Source organism: Pyxicephalus adspersus, chromosome 4 (genome assembly GCF_032062135.1).
Source record: "Pyxicephalus adspersus chromosome 4, UCB_Pads_2.0, whole genome shotgun sequence".
Taxonomy (NCBI): domain Eukaryota; kingdom Metazoa; phylum Chordata; class Amphibia; order Anura; family Pyxicephalidae; genus Pyxicephalus; species Pyxicephalus adspersus.
Window position 1 is genome coordinate 102,373,836 of NC_092861.1, and position 23,085 is coordinate 102,396,920.

General features: G+C 39.4%; 1 protein-coding gene across 4 annotated transcripts in view; it reads left to right on the top strand.

Annotated features, from left to right (window-relative positions):
• MTR (5-methyltetrahydrofolate-homocysteine methyltransferase) overlaps window positions 1-23,085 on the top strand; it is a 316,459-nt gene that overhangs the window by 119,074 nt on the left and 174,300 nt on the right. For all 4 annotated transcript variants that reach the window (XR_011920422.1, XM_072409188.1, XM_072409187.1 and 1 more), the window contains 4 exons: window positions 4,543-4,655; window positions 14,305-14,445; window positions 15,304-15,489; window positions 16,273-16,452. Coding sequence is in view for 3 of the 4 variants with exons in the window: in XM_072409188.1 (XP_072265289.1) it covers window positions 4,543-4,655; window positions 14,305-14,445; window positions 15,304-15,489; window positions 16,273-16,452 (620 nt within the window). In the remaining variant the exon portion in view is untranslated. The remainder of the gene's footprint in view (window positions 1-4,542; window positions 4,656-14,304; window positions 14,446-15,303; window positions 15,490-16,272; window positions 16,453-23,085) is intronic.

Consider the following 23,085-nt stretch of genomic DNA (forward strand, 5'->3'; position numbering starts at 1 on the left):
CATCATTTAATAAAGTATTTATTCAAGGGCACACAAAAATATAATATGGTAAGCAAGTTCACAAAGTAAATAAAAAGAAAGCATATGGGGATATGACCTGCTTGATGTTACGGATCAGTCTATGAGAGACTACGATGGAACACTCTCTGCTCTCAGACTCAAAAGTAGCTTCTTTTATACCAAAGTTTCCCATTGACATATATTGTAACTTTACTCTTCTACATATTATTGAAAACTTAAAGAATGAATAGACTTTACACAGCTGTTTCACATTGACCTCATTAACCTCTGTTTCACTAGAGTCTGGACCGTTCTTACGCTCTCATGCCCCAAAATATAGAGATTTTGAACCCTTACATAGATAACAATGTTAAAATAATTATCCAGCTATCCAATTATCATTTCATGACCTTTCATATACATACTCTAACTTTATTTAATATATGATCATTTCTAACACATACTGTCAATGTGAATTTAGCCTAATTTCATATGTCGCCTCCTAGCACTATATCTGGATAACGCAAACTTTAAAAAACAAAAAAAAACAAAACTGTTACCCCCCTATCACTGCACATATGCTGTGGGGGAAAAAAAAAACTGCCTGTTAAAATAATCCACTCATAGTGTGCATGTGTAATGATGCCATTGGCAGCTCAGTGTGATAGCTGTGTGTGTGTGTTAAGTCTGCTTGTCCTATTCTGCGGCCCAACAATTCACTGTGTTCAATCGTTCAGATCTCCTAAGTTGTTGGCTGTAATGACTTAAAAACTGTAGGGTATACAGGGGATTCTCATAGCTACTAATAACCAAAATGTGTTTAAAGGTTTTTTAGATATACGTATCATGAGTTTAAAAACTTGTGGAAATTTGGTTGCTGTTTCATAAGATCGTGCACCTAGGCGCCAAAAATGCAAATTATGGACCTCCAGGAGCCATTTACAAAGCAAGGAGCATTGAGGTGGGGCCTATACATTTTTTACTCACCTTTCACCTTGTATTTTCACCTACCTTGTATTGTTATACATTGCTACACTTTCTGCTTCTGTTCTTTTAACCACAGTTTATCTGGAATGGGGAGGTGTAGAAAACTGAAAATGTAGGTGCAAGTGGGGAACACATGTACAAACCGCTTGTAAAATGTAATTAGCATGGCATCAAAAGAACATAAAAAACGATGCCCATCAAACTGTCCACTTCCCTATCTTGGACCCTATTTTCTCTAAAACATAGAGGTGCAGGTAAACAAAAAATATAGATGAAAATGAGGGGCACTTGTGCATATAAATGTAAATACTGCACAGATGCCACAGTAGGTTGAAGATTCGGCGCATAAATAGATGCAAGCGTATATGTCTTGCCTCATGGGAAAAACTAAATAGGAATCTAACCTGCGGGTCTGGGCACATGTTTAGCATTTGGTTTGGGGGGGTTTATTGAAAGGCAATTTAGACCGCTTTAGTTTTTGCGTTTGGATTGGAGCTATGCGCCCAAGTTGTGTGTAGTATCGGTTTCCAATGGATGGAAAATTGTGGGTTTGAAAATTTGTCTCCTGTAATAATAAAAGCCAAATACCTTGGCTTTATGTTGGTCATATAGAAGTTGGGATTAAGCCCTTTGGCTTTGAGGGTGCGGACTTTGATAGATGAATCACAGGATGAACTTTGAGGCATGTTTGGTCATAATATAATTTCCCCTGCAGGAATTCTTGGGTGAAAAGAATGTGAATATATATGGGTTTTTGTATTAAAGGAGAACTAGTGAAGTAGGGTGTGTGTGGGGAGGGACAAGGGGAGATAATGATCACACCTGTAAGTAAGGAAGTGGGGGAAGCAACTGGTGTGATGGGTGGGCCAAGACTGTTGGGAAGGGCTGAGTCCCACCTGCCTATCAGGGTGGCAGTGGGTAAAAGGATAAACCTTAACTCCTGCCTCTAACGGCAAAGTACATATGTGGGGTAAAGTGATGGCATGGAAGGTGCTCTCACAATCAGCATTGTGTACCCACCCGGGGCAATTTAGATAGCTAGTAGAAACTATCAATGTTAAGAAATAATTAGGGCAACTTTAGCGTACCCTAGTGACAGCAGCATAGAAAAACATTTAAAACAATTCGGCATTATTACCCACTAAAAACATCTAAACAGTTAAGACCGACACATACTGGTTCTTTGCCTCCTCTATATGGGGGGGATCAGAAATAAAACGTATCCAGGAAAGGACGTCTCACCATACTGATGCCTCAAAGCTCTGCAAGTCAGCGCATGGAGTATACAATACCGAATAGGTGAAGCAAGAACCAGTCAGGACCCCACAATCAATTGGGACAAATGAACATATTATGGATCATCAGAGCCAATATCATTTGGTGCCCTGGCCTAGTAGGAGGATGCATAAATGCTAGCCTCCATTTAGGTCCCGGCTCCAAGCTAAGACTGCAAAAAGATGCAAAAACACTTCCCGTGGCTACTAGGTTCGGTTTAGTGGTATAAACCCTTTTCAGAGTAAGTAAGGTCCCGCCCTCAAATCCCTTATCCGACCCAGGGATTTTTGGAAAAGCAGGAAGGAATAGGAGCCTTTCGACTCCATATTGGCATCATTTGCAAGATGTTCCTTTTCGTACGTGTCAGCCTTGAGATACCTGCACCATGGCCTGGAAACAGGAGACCATGTTGTGTAACTTGAACGGGGTTGAACAAAGGCATAAGAAAGCCAATCAGGGAGATGTTTTGGATCCTGACATCTTTGGTAGTTAGGAAAATTCCAGGAGCCAGTGACACGATGTGGATGAAGAAATAATGAGGGGCAAGGAGGATAAGCAGCAGGTGAATGAGTCTCTCCCCTATTATGCTATAGCGAGGTAGATTTTGCCAGTCCCTTTTCTGAAGATGACGGTCAAGGTAGGTGGGTAAGCTAGAGAAGCATAGAATAAAAGGGATAGCGAGGAACCCGAAATATCTACTGTTGTCAATCATCAAAGGCACTGTAGTTGTCACATGGTTGAGGTGTATTCAGGTTAGCGTCTGAAGTCAGAGCAGGGCTTGGGCGACGTCTTGGAGTGGAGGTAGCAATGGCTATCGTTGGCGATTGGCAGCGGATGGCTGAGGGACAGTCTGAGACTGAGACTTGATTAGGTTGCGATTGAGAAGAGAGAGAGCGGATGGCTATTCAGATAGTATAACATTAGGCAGTTGTAAGTCCACCAAAAGTTTAGGTAGATCCCCAGGGTTCCCTGAAGACACACATTTTTCCCTCCTTGCGGATAATAGGGTGGAAGGGATAACCCCAGGGATATGTCTTTCTCGTAGTGTGTGGGCAGTGGGCAGCGGTTTAAGAGCCCTGCGGATATCCAAGTTGTGTTTAGATAGATCAGGTAGCTGCTGGATTTACGCATCTGCATATTCAATGGCATTATATCCTCTTTGGTTCTATAAAATTGGATGCGGAAGATGACAACTCTAGGGCGCAGAGGGTCTTTTCTGCATGTGATTCTTCTTCTCTTCAGGATGGAGACTACTGGATACCAGATCCGCCCAACGATCATCAGGGCCTCGGGTGAAGAAGAAAACCGAGGCTGTGGCTTTCCCTGGTCACTTACGGCCCGGTCGAGAAATAGCCCAAAATGCCTCCCCGAGTCGCCGGTCTTCCTCCACTGCTTCCCTTTTGGGTGCCTTTAGCTTTGGGGCTCACGGATGATGTAATAATCAGGCACTAACCTGCTGATAGATACAGATTCAGCCTGGGCAGGGAGCTCAGAATCACGCTGCTTTAGCCCTCCATGCCCTGGCCACGTCCCTCAAAAAGACACATTTTATTATAATCACTATTTTCAAATATTTTACAAACAAAACATGCAATTAAATATTACATCCATATACATCCGTTTCAGACCCAACTGGCAATTGGCTGGCTATGGTCAATTTTCTAATGCATATTCGGAGGAAACATACAGATAGTAAACATGATGATTGCAACTGTTAATGCAAAAATGATGTGTTTCTACTTTATCAGATCAAGAAGATATTAAAGTGGTATAAAAACCAAAAATTAGACTTTTTTTAAAAACCAAAAAAGCAGATGTCAGCATCAGTAGAAATCATTAAAATCTAATGTGCATGTACTGTACAATAAGAGAGATGTTTCTGCTGACAATTAAATAGCTGGTAAAAGTTAGTTTGGAATGGAAGATCAAAGTCACAAAAACCTGAAAAGTGGTCTGTTCCAACTCTCTAACCCTCACTGATAGATCCCCCTCTATCATCAATGAAATGAGAGTTCTTTAAGCCAAGAGCAATCAGCCAACTCCATTGAAGCCATTTAAATATGTTTTGCGGGCTTCCTTTTTTAGGGTATTTACTTGCTGAATACTTTGCTGAATAAGTTATTGACCAGTCATTTTTCTAAACATATAATCTACATAAATATTTAATGGAGAACTGAATTGCTAAATTATTGGTAAATATTTTCATATAAAAGCTGCTTAATTGAAAAATGATATATTTTTATGGCAAGGTCTAACAATAATTGTTTTTCTCTTTTACAGGCTTGGAACCCTTCAGAATAGGACCTTACACAAACTTTGTAAATATTGGGGAGCGCTGTAATGTGGCAGGGTCAAGAAAGTTTGCAAAGCTAATCATGACAGGAAATTTTGAGGTAGGATGCAATAGGAGTCATACCTGAAGAAAAGTCATGATGTAGAATTTTTCCTTATGTCTAGAATAATATGCCAGCAGAAAATATGAATTTGCTAGAATAATGTGTGTATGTTACATAGTTGCATAGTCACATAGTAGGTTAGGTTGAAAAAAGACATAAGTCCATCAAGTTCAACCACTAGGGAAATAAACATATAGGTATAAAACCCTATAAGACAGTTGGTCCAGAGGAAGGCAAAAAAAAAAACCCTGGTACAATTTGCTTCAACAGGGGAAAAAAATTCCTTCCTGATTTCCATGAGGCAATCGGATGTTCCCTGGATCAACAATCACTGTTATTTTTACTTTAAAGCCTTAATACCCAGTTATATTCTGTGCTTCTAGAAAAACATCCAGCTTTTTCTTAAAGCAATCAATAGTAGTTGCTGAAACTACTTCCTGAGGGAGCCAATTCCACATTTTCACTGACCTTACAGTGAAGATTCCCTTCCTTATCCGGAGCTTAAACTTCTTTTCCTCCAGACGCAAAGAGTGCCCTCTTGTTCTTTGTAATGATCTCAAAGTGAATAATGAGGAAGAGAGTTCTCTATATGGACTGTTTATATATTTATCCCCCCTTAAACGTTACTTCTTAAGGGAGAATAGATTCAGTTCAGCTAATCTCTCCTCATAGCTCAGCTCCTCCATTCCTTTTAATAATATAGTTGCCCTACTCTGCACTCTCTCCAATTCCACAATGTCTTTTTTGTGAACTGGTGCCCAAAACTGGACTGCATATTCCAGATGTGGTCTGACCAATGCTTTGTACAGGGGCAGTATAATGTATCCATCTCTGCAGTCTATTCCTCTTTTTATAAGAAGAAAGTGCTTTACTAGCCTTGGATATTCTATGATATTCCTTGGATAAGTCTATGATCTACCAGAACCTCCAGATCATTTTCCATTTCTGACTCCCCCAAATGTATTCCCCCTAGACCATATGAAGCATGCATGTTGTTAGCCCCCAAGTGCATAACTTTACATTTATCTATATTAAATGTCATTTGCCACTTGGCTGCCCAATCAAACAGTACATCCAGGTCTGATTGTAGATTATAAACATCCTGTATGGACATAATTCCATTAGTTTTGTGTCATCTGCCAATCCCAAACTCTATATCATTTATGAAGATGTTAAACCGTAAAGGTCCCAACACTGAACCCTGGAGTACACCACTAATAACCTTAGACCATTTAGAGTATGAATCATTAATTACAACTCTCTGGATGTGATCTTTAAGCCAGTTCTCTATCCATTTACAGATTCACTTTTCTAAACCTATTGAACCTAACTTGCATATTAACCATCTGTGGTATACTGTGTCAAATGCTTTAGCAAAGTCCAAGTACTCTATATCAACTGCTATTCCATCATTTACCTGTTTACTTACTGCCTCATAAAAAGAGAGTAAATTTGTTTGACAACTTCTGTCTTTCTTGAAGCCATGATGACTATTACTTATAATATTATTTTCTAGCAGAAACTCCTCTATGTGGTTCTTTATCAAACTCTCCAAAACCTTTCCAACTATGGACATTAAACTAACCGGTCTGTAGTTACCTGGTAATGACTTTGCTCCCTTTTTGGCTAGGTAGAGATAGGTAGAGATTTGGCTAGGTAAAGATAGGAACCACATTGGCCTTACGCCAATCCATCGGTACCTTGCCAATGACTAAAGAAATAATGGCTTTGAAATAACTGAGCCCAGCTCTTTGAGGACACGTGGATGTAATCCACCAGGACCTGGTGCTTTGTCAACCTTTATTTTTTTCAGTTGTTTCTCAATCGTATCAATTCTGAGCCATTGTGACTCATTTAAGGCAGTGACATTGCTATTATGAATTTGGAATTGAGCTCTGCCATTTTCCTTCGTGTACACAGAGCTAAAAAAAAGTGTTTAGTAACTCTGCCCCAGTTACCAACCTAGTGACATCTTTTAAGGGGCCTATGTGCTCAGATCTGAACTTTTTGCTATTAATATATTTCAAACATTTTTGGGGGGTTTCCCTTACTTTCCTTTGCAATCTGTCTTTCATTTTGAAGTTTTGCACATTTTATCTGCTTTTAAAATCTTTTGTTATATTCTTTATAGGTTTCAAATTATGAAGGCGATTCTTCATATTTATATTTTTGGAATGCCCTTTTGCTCTCCTTGCCGTTAAGTCCGACCTTCGTACGGGCAAAAAAAAATGGCTAGGATGGTTAACCCCGAGATTTTTCCCATCCTTACTTACCTGGTCCCCCTGTGCTCATCCAGCGTCGTGTTCCAGTCTATCCCCAATACACCTTCCACTAGTGTCTGACCCCTGACTAACCTTTCTGCCACCTTATTTGACTCTCCCACCCTCCTCTGTCCTAGTTTAAATATCCTTCCACCATTCCCCTAAATCTTTCCTCTAGCACAGCAGACCCCCTTTCATTTAGCGCAAACCATCTCTGGCATACAGGTTGTACCCCAATGAAAAGTCAGCCCAGTGCTCCATGAATCCAAACCCTTCCTTTCTACACCAGGACATAGGCCATGCGTTTATCTGCCTTAGCTCCCTCTGCCTTTCCTGTGTTGCGCATGGCACAGGCAATATTCCAGAGAACATAGCCTTGGAGGTCTTTTTCTTCAACTTGAAACCTAGTTCCCTAAACTAATTTTTAAGGATCCTCCATTTTCCATTCATATTGTCATTGGTTCCAACATGGACCAAGACAGCTGGGTCCTGTCCAGCCCCTCCCAGTAGTTTGTCCACTCGGTCCACCACATGACCGCAAACCATTCGGTTGAAGGGATCCGGGAGACAAACTATTCTATCAGTCCTCCTGATGATAGAACCCCCTATGACTACCAATTGTCTTCCTTCCTGCGTTTCCCTCCCCACCACTACTAGATGTGCTGTTCTCCCGGCTGTTAGGGGTAGCAGTAACATATAGAGTTGCCACCACTGGGTCTGCCTCCTGCACATCTTCACATAACTTTGCAAACATGTTGGGGTGCTCCAACACAAGGCTGGCCTTCCTTTTCTGGGGGCCCCTACCACTCCCTCTAGTTACATTAACCCAACTCCTTACATGCTCATCCTGATTAACCTCTCCACCCTCCACATCTAAGCCATTAACTGCCTGCTCAGTGAGCAGGAGACCCCTCTCAAGGTGATCCAGTCGATCCAGTTTATCATCCATAAACACTAGTGTCCTAGTGCCACAGGCACATGCACGCCCAAGCCATCACACTGCTTCCCCCATGTTTTACAGATGATGTGGTATGCTTTGAATCATGAGCTGTTCCACGCCTTCTCCATACTTATTTCTTGCCATCATTCTGGTAAAGGTTGATCTTGGTTTTATCTGTGCAAAGAATGTTTTTTCAGAACTGTGCTGGCTTTTTTCAATGTTTTCGAGCAAAGTCCAATCTAGCCTTTCTATTCTTGAGGCTTAGGAGTGCCTTGCATCTTGCAGTGCACCCTCTGTATTTACTTTCATGCAGTCTTCTCGTTATGGTAGACTTGGATATCGATACGCCTACTTCCTGGAGAGTGTTGTTTACTTGGTTGGCTGTTGTGAAGGCGTTTCACTTCACCATGGAAAGGATTCTGTGATCATCCACCACTGTTTTTTTCCGTGGACGTCCAGGTCTTTTAGCATTGCTGAGTTCACCAGTGCTTTGTTTCTTTCTCATGATGGGCCAAACTGTAGATTTTGCCACTCCTAATAATGTAGCAATTTTCTCAGATGTTTTTTTTAATGTTCTTGCCCTTAAGGATGGCTTGTTTCACCTGCAAAGAGAGCTCCTTTGACCGCATATTGTCTGTTTACAGCAAAATCTTCCACATACAAGCACCCCTCCTTAAATCAACTCCAGGCCTTTTATCTGCTTGATAATGACATAACAAAGAAATTGCCCACACCAGCCCATGAAATAGCCTTTGAGTCAATTGTCCAATTTACCTTTGAGCCCCTAAAATGAAGTGATTGTGTAAAAAAAAAAAAAAAAAGGCTTTAGTTCCTCACATTTTTATGCAATATTTTTGTTTAACCCACTGAAATAAACCTGAAAGTCTGCAGTTCAATTGCATCCGAGTTGTTTCATTTAAAATTAATTAGGGTAATGCAGAGAACCAAAATTAGAAAAAAGTTGTCTCTGTCCAAATATTTATGGACCTAACTGTATATACTAGCACGTTTGGTTTAAATGTGTTGATGCGTTTCCTAGTGATGGTGGAACATAGCAAGTTTGGTTGAGATGTCTCCATGCATTTCGTCCAAATATAGCTCTGACATATAGCACAGCACTGTACAAAGATGACAGGTGCACTCACAGGAGTCTAAGCCATATGTATGGCAAGTTTGGTTGAAATGTCTCCATGCGTTTTCGAGTGATGGTGGAACAAACACACACACGTACATCCGATTTTATATATATAATTTTTTTTTATAAATATTGCCACCCTTGTATTTGTCAAACAATGTACCACTTTTCCCAGAAAATTGTTGCAATTACAAATGCTTGGTATTGTGATGTTTATTTCTTTTCTTGGCACTAGAAGAACACAAAAAAGCAGAGAAAAAAAATCTGAGACATTCCAAACAAAACGTCAAAATGTCCTGGACAAAAATATTGGAACCCTTAACTTAATACTTGGTAGCACACTCTTTGGAAGAAATAACTGATGTTAATCCCTTTATATAACAATCAATGAGTCTTACATCTTTCTACTGGAATGTTGGACCACTCTTCCTTTACCCGCTTATACACACACACACACACACACACACAAGTATTGTTTATCTAGGGGGCAGCATTTGGCATGCCATTGTTGGTTAAATCTGTTTGTCGTGTAGATACGGTAGTTGGCCACTGTTTGTCATTCATCTTCTTTCTAATTCTTTGTCCTTCTTCTACCTGTGTCATCTGATCTTGAACCACTGACAAAAGATCCAAAGATTGACTGCAGAACCCTGACCGAGGTGGCACAGAAGTTAGCGGCTCTAAGTACAGGGATTTCGTCAAAACCATGGTCCCATCAGTTACCTACCTACCAGGTGATGCCCAAAAGCCATTTTTAAAGTTACTGGATGACACCAAAAGCTATGACAGGCTAAAAGTCAAGATCCCTCAGCAACTTGGTCTCATTCCTGCTGTTCGGGCCCTGTTCAGGTGTACATAAGTGGCCTTACTAGCCTGACAGGTCACCCCATTCCCAGTTACATGACCTGGTGTAATGCGTCTCAAAGGAATGAAGAGTTCCTGTTTGCCTAGCCAGTTTGTACTTTCCTTCATATGACTGTGGTGAAAGTGGAGACCAACCTTTTCCAAGTGTTGCTGGACTTGGGAAGCTTAGGTATTTGGTGATTAGCTGCAGGTGCTATGCATTAGTGCGCTGTGTATCCATAGGGAAACTAAAAGGCTATGGGTAATATGCTTTGCCTTATGCCCTCTTCTGTAGTCTGCTGGCCCATCATAGAGATTCCTTTTGAAAGAATGGCCAAAGTCCTTGTCAAACCACTGGCTAAAGGGCATCAATATATTTTAGTAGTGCTTGACTATGCCACCCGGTAGCCTGAAGCAAATTCTGCGATTTCTAAAACAATTGCCAAAAAATTGTTTCACATGTCTGCACAGACAGGAATTCCAAAGAAATTTTAACTGATATATGTATAAGGTCTTGAAGTAATTGTGTCGTCTGTTAAGAAACAAGCAGCTGCGTATCTCGGTGTACCATACACAGACAGATGGGTTGGTAGAATGCTTAAAAAAACCTTAAAGGGGATGTTGACAAAAGTAGTTGAAAAGGATGGGAGGCACTGGGATTGCCTACTGCCGTATCTGATGTTCACAATCCGAGAGGTGCCCCAGTCTCCTGCAAGATTTTAGTCTTTTGAGTTGGTATATGGTAGCACCCCTGTGGCAAGATTGAACAAAAGGAAACTCCCCATATAATCCCCATGTGATAGAACAAATTTTCTTAATACAGGACAGAATCATGGCAGTTAAGCATTTGGTCAGGGATCATTTGCAATGGCTCAGGAGGCCCAGAGTCATGAGTACAATTGCTCAGGGAAGGTTCAAACTTTCATCTCTGGTGACCGTGTGCTTGTCCCCACAGTAGAGAGCAAGTGGCAGGGACCATACGAAAGTGTGGACAAGGTAGGGGAGGTAAAATTACATGGTTTAGCAAAAGACCTCAAAATCCAGAGGGGGGTGTTTTGGAGGTAATCATAGCTGAATATCTTTATATCTAAGGCTTCCCAAAAGCAGGAGGCTAAAGAATTAAGCATGACATGGTTACATATTACCACATCCGCAGTAGAAGAAGTAAAAGCCGTGGGCAGGCAGTGGCTGAGGAGGTCCATATGATGTTAGAGCTCAGGGTGACTGAATGATCTAACAAGGAGTGGAGCAGCTGCATTGTTCTGGTTCTCAAGATTGATGGTTCATTGTAATGTTCCAATGACTTTTTAAAGCTTAATGCGGTATCAAAGTTTGTTGCTTACCCAATGCCAAAAATTGATGAACTTATGGGCCAACTTGGCTAGGTCTAACTTGGTACACAACCACCCTTGATTTAACAAGGGAATTTTAGGAAGTGCCACTTACTAAGGAAGCTAAAAAAAAAGCCCCTTTTCTACTCTGAAAAGTCTGTGGCAGTATGCAAATGGAATTAGGCCTGCAGGGGGCCCCAGCTACATTTCAACAGATGATGATTGAGATTTTTACCCCACATAAGCAGTTTGCGTTGGCCTACTTAGATGATATGGTGATTTTCAGCAGTTATCTCTCCAAGGTACAGTCAGTGGTGGATTCCCTGAGATAAGCAGCTTTGACAGCAAACCCAAAATATTGTGCCATGGGCCGGGAGGAGGCCTGTTACTTTGGCTACACTGTTAGGAGTAGACTTGTAAAACCCCAGGTGAATGCAGTCAAAAGTTGGCTCCTGCCCCAGGAGCCTGAGCTTTTATTTGAAATGACTGTGTGCTATCTGCTAAAGATTGTTTGAATTGACCACTGTTGACCTGTTTAAATGTTTGTTGCAAATCCCCACAGCAAGCTCACAGTACAAAGATTACTAACAAACACATTTTTACTGTGATTTGTGGTGAGGCTTTTAAACTCATCTGGAATATCCAGTTCAGGTTTGGCCACTGGTTCACAAAAAAGGCGCTACAAAACTGAAGCAGAGCAAGGTTAAGTACATTTTGCATGAAGGAGCTTGGCTAGAAGAAAAGATTAGCTGAACTAAATCTATTTGAGAATATGTGATTCATTAACCATATATTGATGCAGATAGTGAACCTGGTGTAAAGTACAATGAATGTAAACCCTCTATATAAAAATGCTGCTTTACAGTAAGGGCTCAGAGTAGCTATATGTCAGAATCCGTATCTGATCCCAGGGCTGCTACTGTGTCTATTTACTCCGTCTGATTTCACAGTCAACCTTCCCTGATACTTTGTATTGTGACAAACTCCGAGTCCCCCCCTTTGTCTTCTTATTTAAGTTCTGGATTTCCTGATTGCCTGATTATTGTGCCCCTGCCAGTGTCTCACTCTGCTACTGTTGCTGTCTTGCTCTTAATGCTACTCGCTTGTGTACTTACCTTTAGCTATGGAATTTGTGACTAATCTGCTTGCTGCTGATCTACCTGGAATACTGACTTTGGCTCTTTCCCTGACCACTCTCCTGTCTCACTCCTGCATAAATACCTCTACCAATGTACTGAACCCAGCATGTTTATCTGTGCTGGCTCTCTTGCTACAGCTATTGGTCTTTGCAGCTATCCAGTCCCCAGCTCAGTCATTTTAACAATAAAGCTGAATGCATTCCAAACTTCACAGAATGACCGGCCATAAATATTTTAAAAGTAGTAACTGTTATGAATTTTTAGGACTGTACAGAGGATATCCATATTTCTTAGAAAATCAGAAAAGTTTTTTTTTGCCATGGATCATAGTTTATATTAGTTTTTTTTCCATTTTACCCAGATAAACTGTGGTTTTAGGGTTCTATGTATGCAGGCTTTCTCCAGTTTCTCTTGCAAAGATGTTTCCGCACTCCTTGATTGGATTCCACCTGTGGTACAATAAATTGATTGGACATGATTTGGAGGCACGCAAATGAAAAAGGTTTTGCACAACCTCTTCCACGTGCTAGTCACCTGGCCAAAATAAGCATTCCATGGAGACAGGCCTTAGTCTGAGAGGTGACCTTTAACCCCATGATCACTCTGGCTGAGCTCCAGAGATCTTGTGTGAAGATGGAACGAAGTTCCAGAAGAACAATCATAACTGCTGCAGCCTTGGCTAGATGGAAGTACTGTATATCTTCTGTTCAAGCACATGAAAGCACCTGAAACTGTCAGGAACAATGTTCTCTGGTCTGATAAAACCAAATCCCAATGCCCCAATACCATCCTAACCGTAAAACAAAGGGGTGGCATCATCATGCTGTGGGGGTGTTTTTTTAAACCCTATTGAACATCTTTATAGAGACCTGAAAATGGCTGTCCACTGCTGGTCCCCATCCAACCTGAATGACCATGAGAACATTTGCAAAGAAGATTGCCAGAAACTCTCCCCAATCCAGGTTTGCAAACATGTTATATTATACCCAAAAATACTCATAGTGGCAAACTGACAGTGAGAGAACATGCAGCAAATCTGCTTTAGGGCTCCTGTCTTTGTTTATTGGCCAAAACAGCAACAGAAAATAAACTCACAGGGCTTTGTTTCGGCAATACAGAAACGTCCATAATCAAAAATATACATTCTTCTGCTAATACAGAGGCCTGAATGCTTTCTAAATAAAATGTGACTTTGTTTAGACAAACACAGTCTGACCCACAGTCAGTCCTACCTACAGTTACTAGCTGCATAGCACAAGGCATCTAACCTTGTTCTTGCAGATTCCTAGTAAAACCTGCCCCAGAACAGAAAGTTTGAACAATCGGGTTTGATCTCGGGTGTAGATGCATAGGTCCCACATAGCATCTAACCAGCACTCTAGTAACACAGGTGCCTTTTTTGTCACTGGGTTACACTAGGTACAGTCATGTCCAAACAACACACTTCGCATTGTAATGTTTTATGTGTCAGAACAAGAAATAGATCATCTGGTCCTTAGCAGGTTTCAAAATCCTTCAAATCTAATCATCAGCTGTAAATCACATAGGGTTCCACTGACCATTTTTTCTTAGGTCCTGTGGATGCAAAACAAGGTCAAATGATCACCTATCCTCTATATATAGCAACTATATCTTCTATATATAGCACCTTTGCAAACCCAAGCCATGGTATATTCTATATGTTCTTTCTGTATGTTGTTTTTCTAAATGTATTCTTATGAACTTTAACATTTAACATGTTAGCTGAGGCCTGAAGATTCTATATATGTAACTTATTGTTCTTGTTTTGTTTTCAATTATTTGGCATTTCCTTTTTTTTTTTTTATCGTCTGTAGATTTGCAGACAATATGTGGCAAAACACTGGTAGATCTCTTAAGGTTGTCCAACATGTGATAAAATGTGATAAACTCGTACATTTTGAAGATTGTCAGGTAAAGTGGTAGGATTTCTTCATGTGTAGCCAACCTAAATATTGTAATTATATGTATTTTAACAGGAAGCTTTGACAATTGCAAAAGCGCAAGTTGAAATGGGAGCGCAAGTTCTGGACATCAACATGGATGATGGAATGCTGGATGGACCCAGGGCCATGGCAAGATTTTGTAATTATATTGCTTCTGAACCAGATATTGCTAAGGTAAAATGTTTTAATTTCTACAACTATTTTTTAAATTTGACTTCTACATTGAATGTGCCACCCTGAAATATATGCCCAATTCTCTTCAGGCTACTGAATTCATATCTGTCTGTTAACAGAGCATGATGCTTATTATTCAGCTGTACATTAATCATAGATAGTAATGAACAATGTAAATGCTACATTTCAAGCAGTGATTGAGATCCAGTGATCTAGATTCCCCAATTTAGCCAAAAAGATTTTATCTGTGTTACGGGGCTTCATTTTTTTTTTGAGTTTTGGGAGTGGATTATTGTATTGTTAGCTATTCATTTATTTTGTATTGGAAACATAAAAGAAAATGAATATGTAATGTGACTTGTTTTTAAATATGGACGTCTGCGGCAGTCTATCAGATTGTCACAAATTATGTTTACAGCTAATGCAGTCTTTTGTGCATCAACTATTTGCTTCTGTCAAGCTGCAATTTATAATTTATACTGATAAAAGTGTTTCCATTAAGATATTTGAGTACCCAGTGATGTAGCTGGAAAGTGGTTTAAAGGATTTAAAAAATCCTAACAAAGAAAAGATGCAGTTTTGTGCCCTTGTCAAAACTAGCCTTGAGTAATCAAATCAATACCTTATTCTGATACAAAATTTTTAGAGCAGGTGTACTTTGCATATCTAACATTTCACTACACACACACATATACATATACATGCTATATATATATATATATATATATATATATATATATATATATATATTCGATGTAGAGCCCTCCAATCCTTCTCCTTGAACAGACACTCATTTGCATGCGTAGTTGAACAGATTCACTTTAGGAAATTACAAGATAAATTTGTTCTGTGTTTTAGGTTCCTCTCTGCATTGACTCATCAAACTTTGAAGTAATTGAAGCTGGACTGAAATGCTGTCAGGGTAAATGTATAGTAAATAGTATCAGTTTGAAAGAGGGAGAAAAAGAATTCCTGGCAAAAGCTAAAAAGATAAAGCAGTTCGGTGCAGCAATGGTTATTATGGCTTTTGATGAAGTGGGACAGGTATGTTATCTAATTGTCTAACGCAACATTTTATCACACATTCTTAAAAGTGTACCCATACATAATGGAAAACATTTGTAGTAGCCTTGCAGTTTTTAAAGGTTCTGTCAAAAGTCCTTAACATGCCAAATAATCCTTGGAAAACAAGCAAAACATTTTATTTGTTTGCAATTTATGGTCTTTATAGTAAAAAGTTTAGCATATGGAAGCAAGTGCAGAGAAAAGTTGAAACCTGTCAAAAAGAATCTATTAATACACTAAACTGCTCATTAAACAAATGACAACAGGCTACTAAGATGTTCATGTTACATATAAAAAAATATATTTAAATCCAAACAAACTTTTTAGCCCACTAAATACATTTATGATACATGATACCAAAAAAGGCTTTGTCTTAGATGCAAAGCTTGTTTTGTCAGAATGCTTCAAAAAGAGGGCCCTTATTATGTGTGTAAAGCGTAAAGCACGAGAACTCTGATCTCTGAAGGTCTGAGATGCTACACCCCCCCCATTATGTGTGTAAAGCGGGCCCTTATTATGCGTGTAAAGCACAAGAACTCTGATCTCTGAAGGTCTGAGATGCTACATCCCCCCCCCCCGCCTTCACAGCACAGGGCATGATCTGTCATGATTACAGAACTGCACTGAAGACATACAGGGTACAGGCACTTTTACATTATTTCCATTATTGGGACAAACTATTTTTAGAAAAAAACAATTAAGTATATGTGGATTTTGCTCAACGTTAAATACACTTTGTCTTTTTATCATTTCTTAAATTAGGCCACTGATCAAGACACAAAGGTCAAAGTATGTACTAGGGCTTATAACCTTTTGGTTACTGAACTGAATCTGAATCCCAGTGATATCATTTTTGACCCAAACATCTTGACAATTGGAACTGGCATGGAGGAACACAACAATTATGCCATTAATTTTATTAAAGCTACCAAAATTATTAAGGTGAGTTTGTTTATGTGGAATTGTATATTTTTCTTTCACATTGTGGTTAGGCTGACTTTAAAGGTAAACAATATTTTTGCCTTTACTTTTTTAAAAAAGTTTATTAATTTTCCAATTTTAAATTACAAAAATTGGTAAAATAAACAATAACAAGAAGGAAAAGGAAACCTAGTATAAGGGGCTATCAAAAATAATTATCACTTCTTAACTGTCCAAACTAGCCTAGATTTGCAAATTTAAAAAAAAGCTTGGGAACTATTAAGTATTTATTGTTATCTTTACAAAAGGTTTAATCAAGAATTATTATAACATAACCATTCTTCAAATCTTTTAGGTCCCCTTACTCTATATCAGAATTATCTCAAGTAACCAGGGTGGGGTAATAAACATCTTTTAGGTCCCCTTACTCTAAATCAGAATTATCTCAAGTAACCAGGGGTGGGGTAATAAACAGAACGGAAACAAAGAAAAACAATTCAGCATTATGAACCACGGTAGAGAAAAGAAAAAAAAAAGTTAGGGGAGGGATAAGTTATTTGTGGAAACCAATTGGGTGAGGAAGAGTATAGAGGGGAATACACTTCTAGAGATTACACATGGCAACATTTAATCCACGGATCCCATGTCTTATTAAACTTTTTCAGGGTGTTCTTAAGGGTGTACATGTCAATTTATCATTATTCTTTACACTGGGGAATGCATTTTTTGTTGAGTTAGATCTTACACTTGTTTTTTTTACAAAATTTTGGTTGGTGAATCCAGAAATGACCCCAGTTTTTGCTATCGCATCCAGTTTTTACAATACAGAGTACCCTGCATTTTTGTCAAAAAACATGAAAATTTTACATAAAATGAAAAATAATGAAATAATAACTTTAATGTACTGTTTATTTAAATTTCTTTTGTTCATACAAAGGATGTATTGTTACTTTTGTTACCATTTTTTATTACAGTAAAACATTTGAAAATGTATCTGGTAAGTTAAGGTAAACATTTACGCTTATGGCCTTACCTGAAGTGTTTAGTGTTAGGACAATCCCGCCGGATGCTCCAACAATAGTCAGCCATCATATGTACATCCCATCTACCCTGATACCGTCCTTTCATGACCTTCAAATCTTGGTGGCATCGTTCACCTTGCTCATCACTGACTGATCAAGGTTTTCCGGGAAGTTAAAAAGATGGCTATTCAGAAAATGCACCTTGATGCTCATATTGCTACCAAGCATTTTGTAGCTCTCCAAGAGTTTATGGAGAGTTTCTGTGTAATTATTTGCTTGTGTGTTTCCAAGAAAATGCTTGACAATAGCTTTGAATGATAACCAAGCATTCTTTTCGACTTCTGACATTGTCCTGATGAAATGTTCATCTTGGATGAGCTGCCAAATCTGTGGACCATCAAACACACTCGCCTTTATTTTTTCAAATGACAGGCTAGGAAATGCCAAAATGAGGTACTTGAAACAGTCTCCGTCAGTTGGCAAAGCTTTAACGAACTGCTTCATCAGACCCAGTTTCATGTGCAGAGGCAGGAATATAATATTCATTCTATCAACAAGTGGCTCATGTAGAATGTTTGGATCACCTGGTTTTAGAGCAGATCCTGGAGCCCAATTCCTATCCACCCGATGCCTCTCACAAGCTCTGCTGTCCCACATGCACAGATAACAGTGATATTTGGTGTATCCGTGTTGCTCACCAAGAAGGAAGCATACCATTTTAAGGTCAACACATATGACCGATTGTGTTGGTAATATTGCAACAACTCAATCACTCTCTTTATGTCTGCATATTCTTCGATTGGCCAATTGGGACTTACTCAAATATATTGCCATTGTGAAGGAGGACACAATTTAAGCTCTGTTTTGAGCTATCGATGAATAGTCGCCATTCAGTTGAGTTAATTATTTGGAATTCCCAATTCCTCCATTAAACCAGATATGTTATGGCAATACACAAAGCCACTGTCAGTTCTAAAGTACTGCAGAAATGCAATTTCTCTGGTTGGAAAGTATGATACCTTTGTTCCTTTTTCAAGTAAGTTTTTCTTAAGCAGTCTTGATGCTAGGAGTTCTGAAGCCTTCTTCAATAGTCCAAAATCACGTGCCAAATCACTCAGCTCATGCTGATCAAATCCCTTACGAACGAGTCCTCTTTAATGTCAAGCTCTTCGTTATTGTTGTCACATAGTTCATCACCATAATCATGTTCTTCAAGAGAGGGTAGTGTAATGAAAACCGGTACTGAGATTTCATGTGAATGAGCCACTGGGCGTATAGCCAATGGTAGATTAGGATACTCTGTTACATTTATTTTTCTTGTTAAATCCTCAAGTTTTCACTATACAAAAGTAACAGTCACTGAAATGATCTCCTGGCTCTTGCCAAACCATAGGTACACCAAATCCTATCATATCACTTGTTCCTTTTTTCCACATCCGTAAACCCTCGACACACTGTTTGCACACCTTATGAGTGTAGGCTTGCTCTACAAATGTGCTGATGTTCACCCTTTGGCTGGGAATGGTGAACCTGCCACAGATATAACAAAATGAATCAGGGTTGTTTAGGCACTTACGACGAGAAACAGCAGAGCCAGACAAGATTTGAAAGAAAGGAAATATGTGTGTAAGTAGAAAAATACATTTTGCCTATTCACTCTGTAGAGCAGCGCACAACCTGCTCACTCTTGGCTGGTGTAACAAGTGGCTTTTAATCAATAAATTAATTAATTAATAAGTGGAATTGGATAACACAGGAGTTTAAAAACAAAAAGGAGGTAAATCCTTATAGTACCCACAAACTATAAGTAAACTTTTACAATTCCTTGTAAACAAACACAAATTCTAACTGGGAAAATGTGTGGTAGCAAGGTGGAAGGTTTGGTTCAGTGCACATTCTGCCATATGTATGCACAGGTGAATTCCGCTGTGACAGATGTGAGCAAGTCACCCTTCTGGTATCTCGCATTGGAGAGCGGGAGAAGCACATTGCAACACTAAAATCAGTCGATCACCTTAAGAGGGGTCTCCTACTCCCTGAGCAGGTAGTTACTGGCTTAGATGTGGAGGGTGAAGAGGTTAATGAGGATAAACATATAGGGAGTTTGGTTAATGTAGCTCGAGGGGAGTGGTAGGGGCACCCTGAAAAGGAAGGCCAGTCCTGCATTTGAGCACCCTAACATGTTTGAAAAGTTATGTGAAGATGTGCAGGTGGCAGACCCAGTGCTGGCAACTCTAGATTTTACTGCTTAAAAGCCCGGAGAGCGGATAAACTAGTAGGGGAGGGTAGGGAAATGCAGGAAAAAAAAGACATTTGGTTTTCATAGGGGATTTATTGATCAGAAGGACTGATAGAATAGTTTGTTGCCCGGATTCCTTCAACTGAATGGTTTGCTGTCTGCCTGGGTGCCAAGGTTCGGCATGTGGTGGACCGAGTGGACAAATGACTGGGAGGGGCTGGAAAGGACCCAGCTGTCTTGGTTCATGTTGGAACCAATGACAAGGTAGATGGAAGATGGAGGATCCTCAAAAATCAATTTAAAGAACTAGGTTTCAAGTTGAAGGAAAGGACCTCCAGGGTTATGTTCCCTGGAATATTGCCTGTGCCATGCGCAACACAGGAAAGGCAGAGGGAGATTAGACAGCCAAACACATGGCTAATGTCCTGGTGCAAAAGGGGAGGGTTTGGGTTCATAGAGCACTGGACTGACTTTTCATTGGGGTACAACCTGTATACCAGAGATGGTTTGCACCTAAATTAAATGGCGTCTGCTGTGCTAGGGGAAAGCTTTAGGGGAATGGTGGAGGGATATTTAAACCAGGACAGAGGGGGGTGGAACAGTTAAATAAGGTGGCAAAAAGGTTAGTCAGGGGTCAGCCACTAGTGGAGGGTGGATTGGGGATAGTTGGGAGGAGGGTTATGGATAAATTTATATGTGCAGTACTAGTTGTACTTAAAAAACACGATTTGGCAAACAATGCTGGTAAATGCAGCAGTGGTTTAAAGAGCCTGTTCACCAATGCTAGAAGTCTAGCAAACAATATAGGGGAGTTGGAAGCCTTAATGAGTGAAGACCATTATGACTTAGTTGGCATTGCTGAATCCTGGCTTTGTTCTTCACATGACTGGGCTGTCAATAGTCCTGGTTATAGTCTCTTTCGTAAAGACAGAGTGAAACGAAAGGGTGGTGGTGTCTGTATGAGAGAAGTGATGTGAAAGTGAATGTGAAAGCAGAAATTGCAGATGGAACAAGTGATGAGGTTGAGGCATTATGGGTGGAGTTCAATGTGGGGTTGAATACCACACAATTAATTATTAGAGTCTCCTATAGGTGCCCCAGTGCTAAGGACGAAATAGAGAATCAACTACTAGCACAGATAGAAAAAGCAGCAAAGAGTGGAAGTGTTTTAATTATGGGAGATTTCAGCTACGCTGACACTGACTGGAGGCACTACAGGAACAGCAAAAGGGAAACAATTTGTGAGTTTAATATAAGATAATTTTATGGTACAGTTTATAGAAGCCCCAACTAGAAATGATACTCTGCTGGACCTAGTTCTATCTAACAATGCTGAGCGTATAATAAATGTGCATATAAAAGAGAATCTGGGTAGCTGTGACCATAATATGATTTCATTTAATGTATGTTGTAAACAGGAAAGATATAAACTAAATATATATCAAATATATATATATATATATATAAAATAAGATATAAAAATGTAATTTTATGGGAGCAAATTTTCCATTATTAAGGGCAGCTCTCTGTGACTTGGACTGTGAGACAATATTGTCCTCAAGGAGCACAGAACAGAAATTAGAATGTTTCAAGTCTGTTCTGCAAAAGCACACTGAAAAATATATTCCAATGGGTAATAGGTTTGAGACTAAAATTAAAACCTTTGTGGCTCACAGATGATGTTAACAAAGCCACAAGGAACAAAAAAAGGCCATTCCAAAAATAAAAAAATGATCCCCTTCATCATTTGAAAACCATAAAGAATATAACAAAAGATGTAAAAAGGAGATAAAATGTGCAAAACTTCAAAATAAAAGACAGATTGTAAAGGAAAGTAAGGTAAACCCCCAAAAAATGTGTAAATATATTAACAGCAAAAAAGATCAGGTCTGAGCATGTAGGCCCCTTAAAGGATGTCTTTGGTTTGGTAAAAGGATAAAGAAAAGGCAGATTTACTGAACACTTTTTTTTAGGTCTGTGTACACAAAGGAAAAGTCCTAATTCATAACAGCAATGTCACTCTCTTAAATGAGTCACAGTGGCTGAAAATTGATATGATTGAGAAACAATTGGGCAAAATTAAGGTTGACAAAGTACCAGGAACTGATGGGATTACATCCACGTGTCCGCAAATAGCTGAGCTCGGGTATTTCAAAGCTAATATTTCTAATTTTTAGAGACTCTTTAGTCACTGGCATGGTACTGATAGACTGGCGTTAGGCCAATGTGGTTCCTATCGTCAAAAAGGGAGCAAAGTCATTACCAGGTAACAGACTGGTTAGTTTAACCACTGTAGTTGGAAAGGTCCTTGAGAGTTTGATAAGGAACCACATAGAAAATATTATTATAAGTGATAGTCAGCATGGCTTCAAGAAAGACTGAAGTTGTCAAACAAGTTTACTCTCATTTTATGAGGCAGTAAGTAAACAAGTAATTGGTGGAATAGCAGTTGATATAGAGTACTTGGACTTTGCTAAAGCATTTGACACAGTATACCACAGATGATTAATATGCAAGTTAGGTTCAATAGGTTTAGAAAAGTGAATCTGTAAATGGATAGAGAACTGGCTTAAAGACCGCATCAAGAGAGTTGTAATTATTGATTGATACTCTGAATGGTCAAAGGTTATTAGTGGTGTACCCCAGGGTTCAGTGTTGGGACCTTTACTGTTTAACATCTTCATAAATGATGTTGAGTTTGGGATTAAAAGTACCATTTCTGTGTTTGCAGATGACACCAAACTATGTAATGGAATTAAGTCCATACAGCATGCCTATATTCTATAAGCAGAGGTTGTTGTACTGTTTGATTGGGCAGCCAAGTGGCAAATGACATTTAATAAAGGTAAATGTAAAGTTATGCACTTGGGGGCTAACAACATGCATGCTTCATACTGTCTAGGGGGAATACATTTTGGAGAGTCAGAAATGGATTATGGTAGCTCATGGGTTATAGTAGCTCATAGACTTAGTAACAGCATGCAATGCCAAGCTGCAAAATCTAAAGCTAGTACTTTCTTGTATTAAAAGAGGAATAGACTGCAGAGATGGAGACATAATCCTGCTCTTGTACAAAGCATTGGTCAGACCACATCTGGAATACGCAGTCCAGTTTTGGGCCCTAGTTAACAAAAAGGTCATTGTGGAATTGGAGAGAGTGCAGAGAAGGGCAACTAAACTAATAAAAGGAATGGAGGAGCTCGGCTACGAGGATATGATCACCCTGTATCAATATATAAATGGTCCATATAGAGAACTTTCTTCCCAATTATTTACTTTGAGATCATTACAAAGAACAAGAAGGCACTCTGTGTATGGAGGAAAAGAAGTTTAAGCTCCGGATAAGGAAAGGATTCTTCACTGTAAGGTCTGTGAAGATGTGAAATCTGCTCC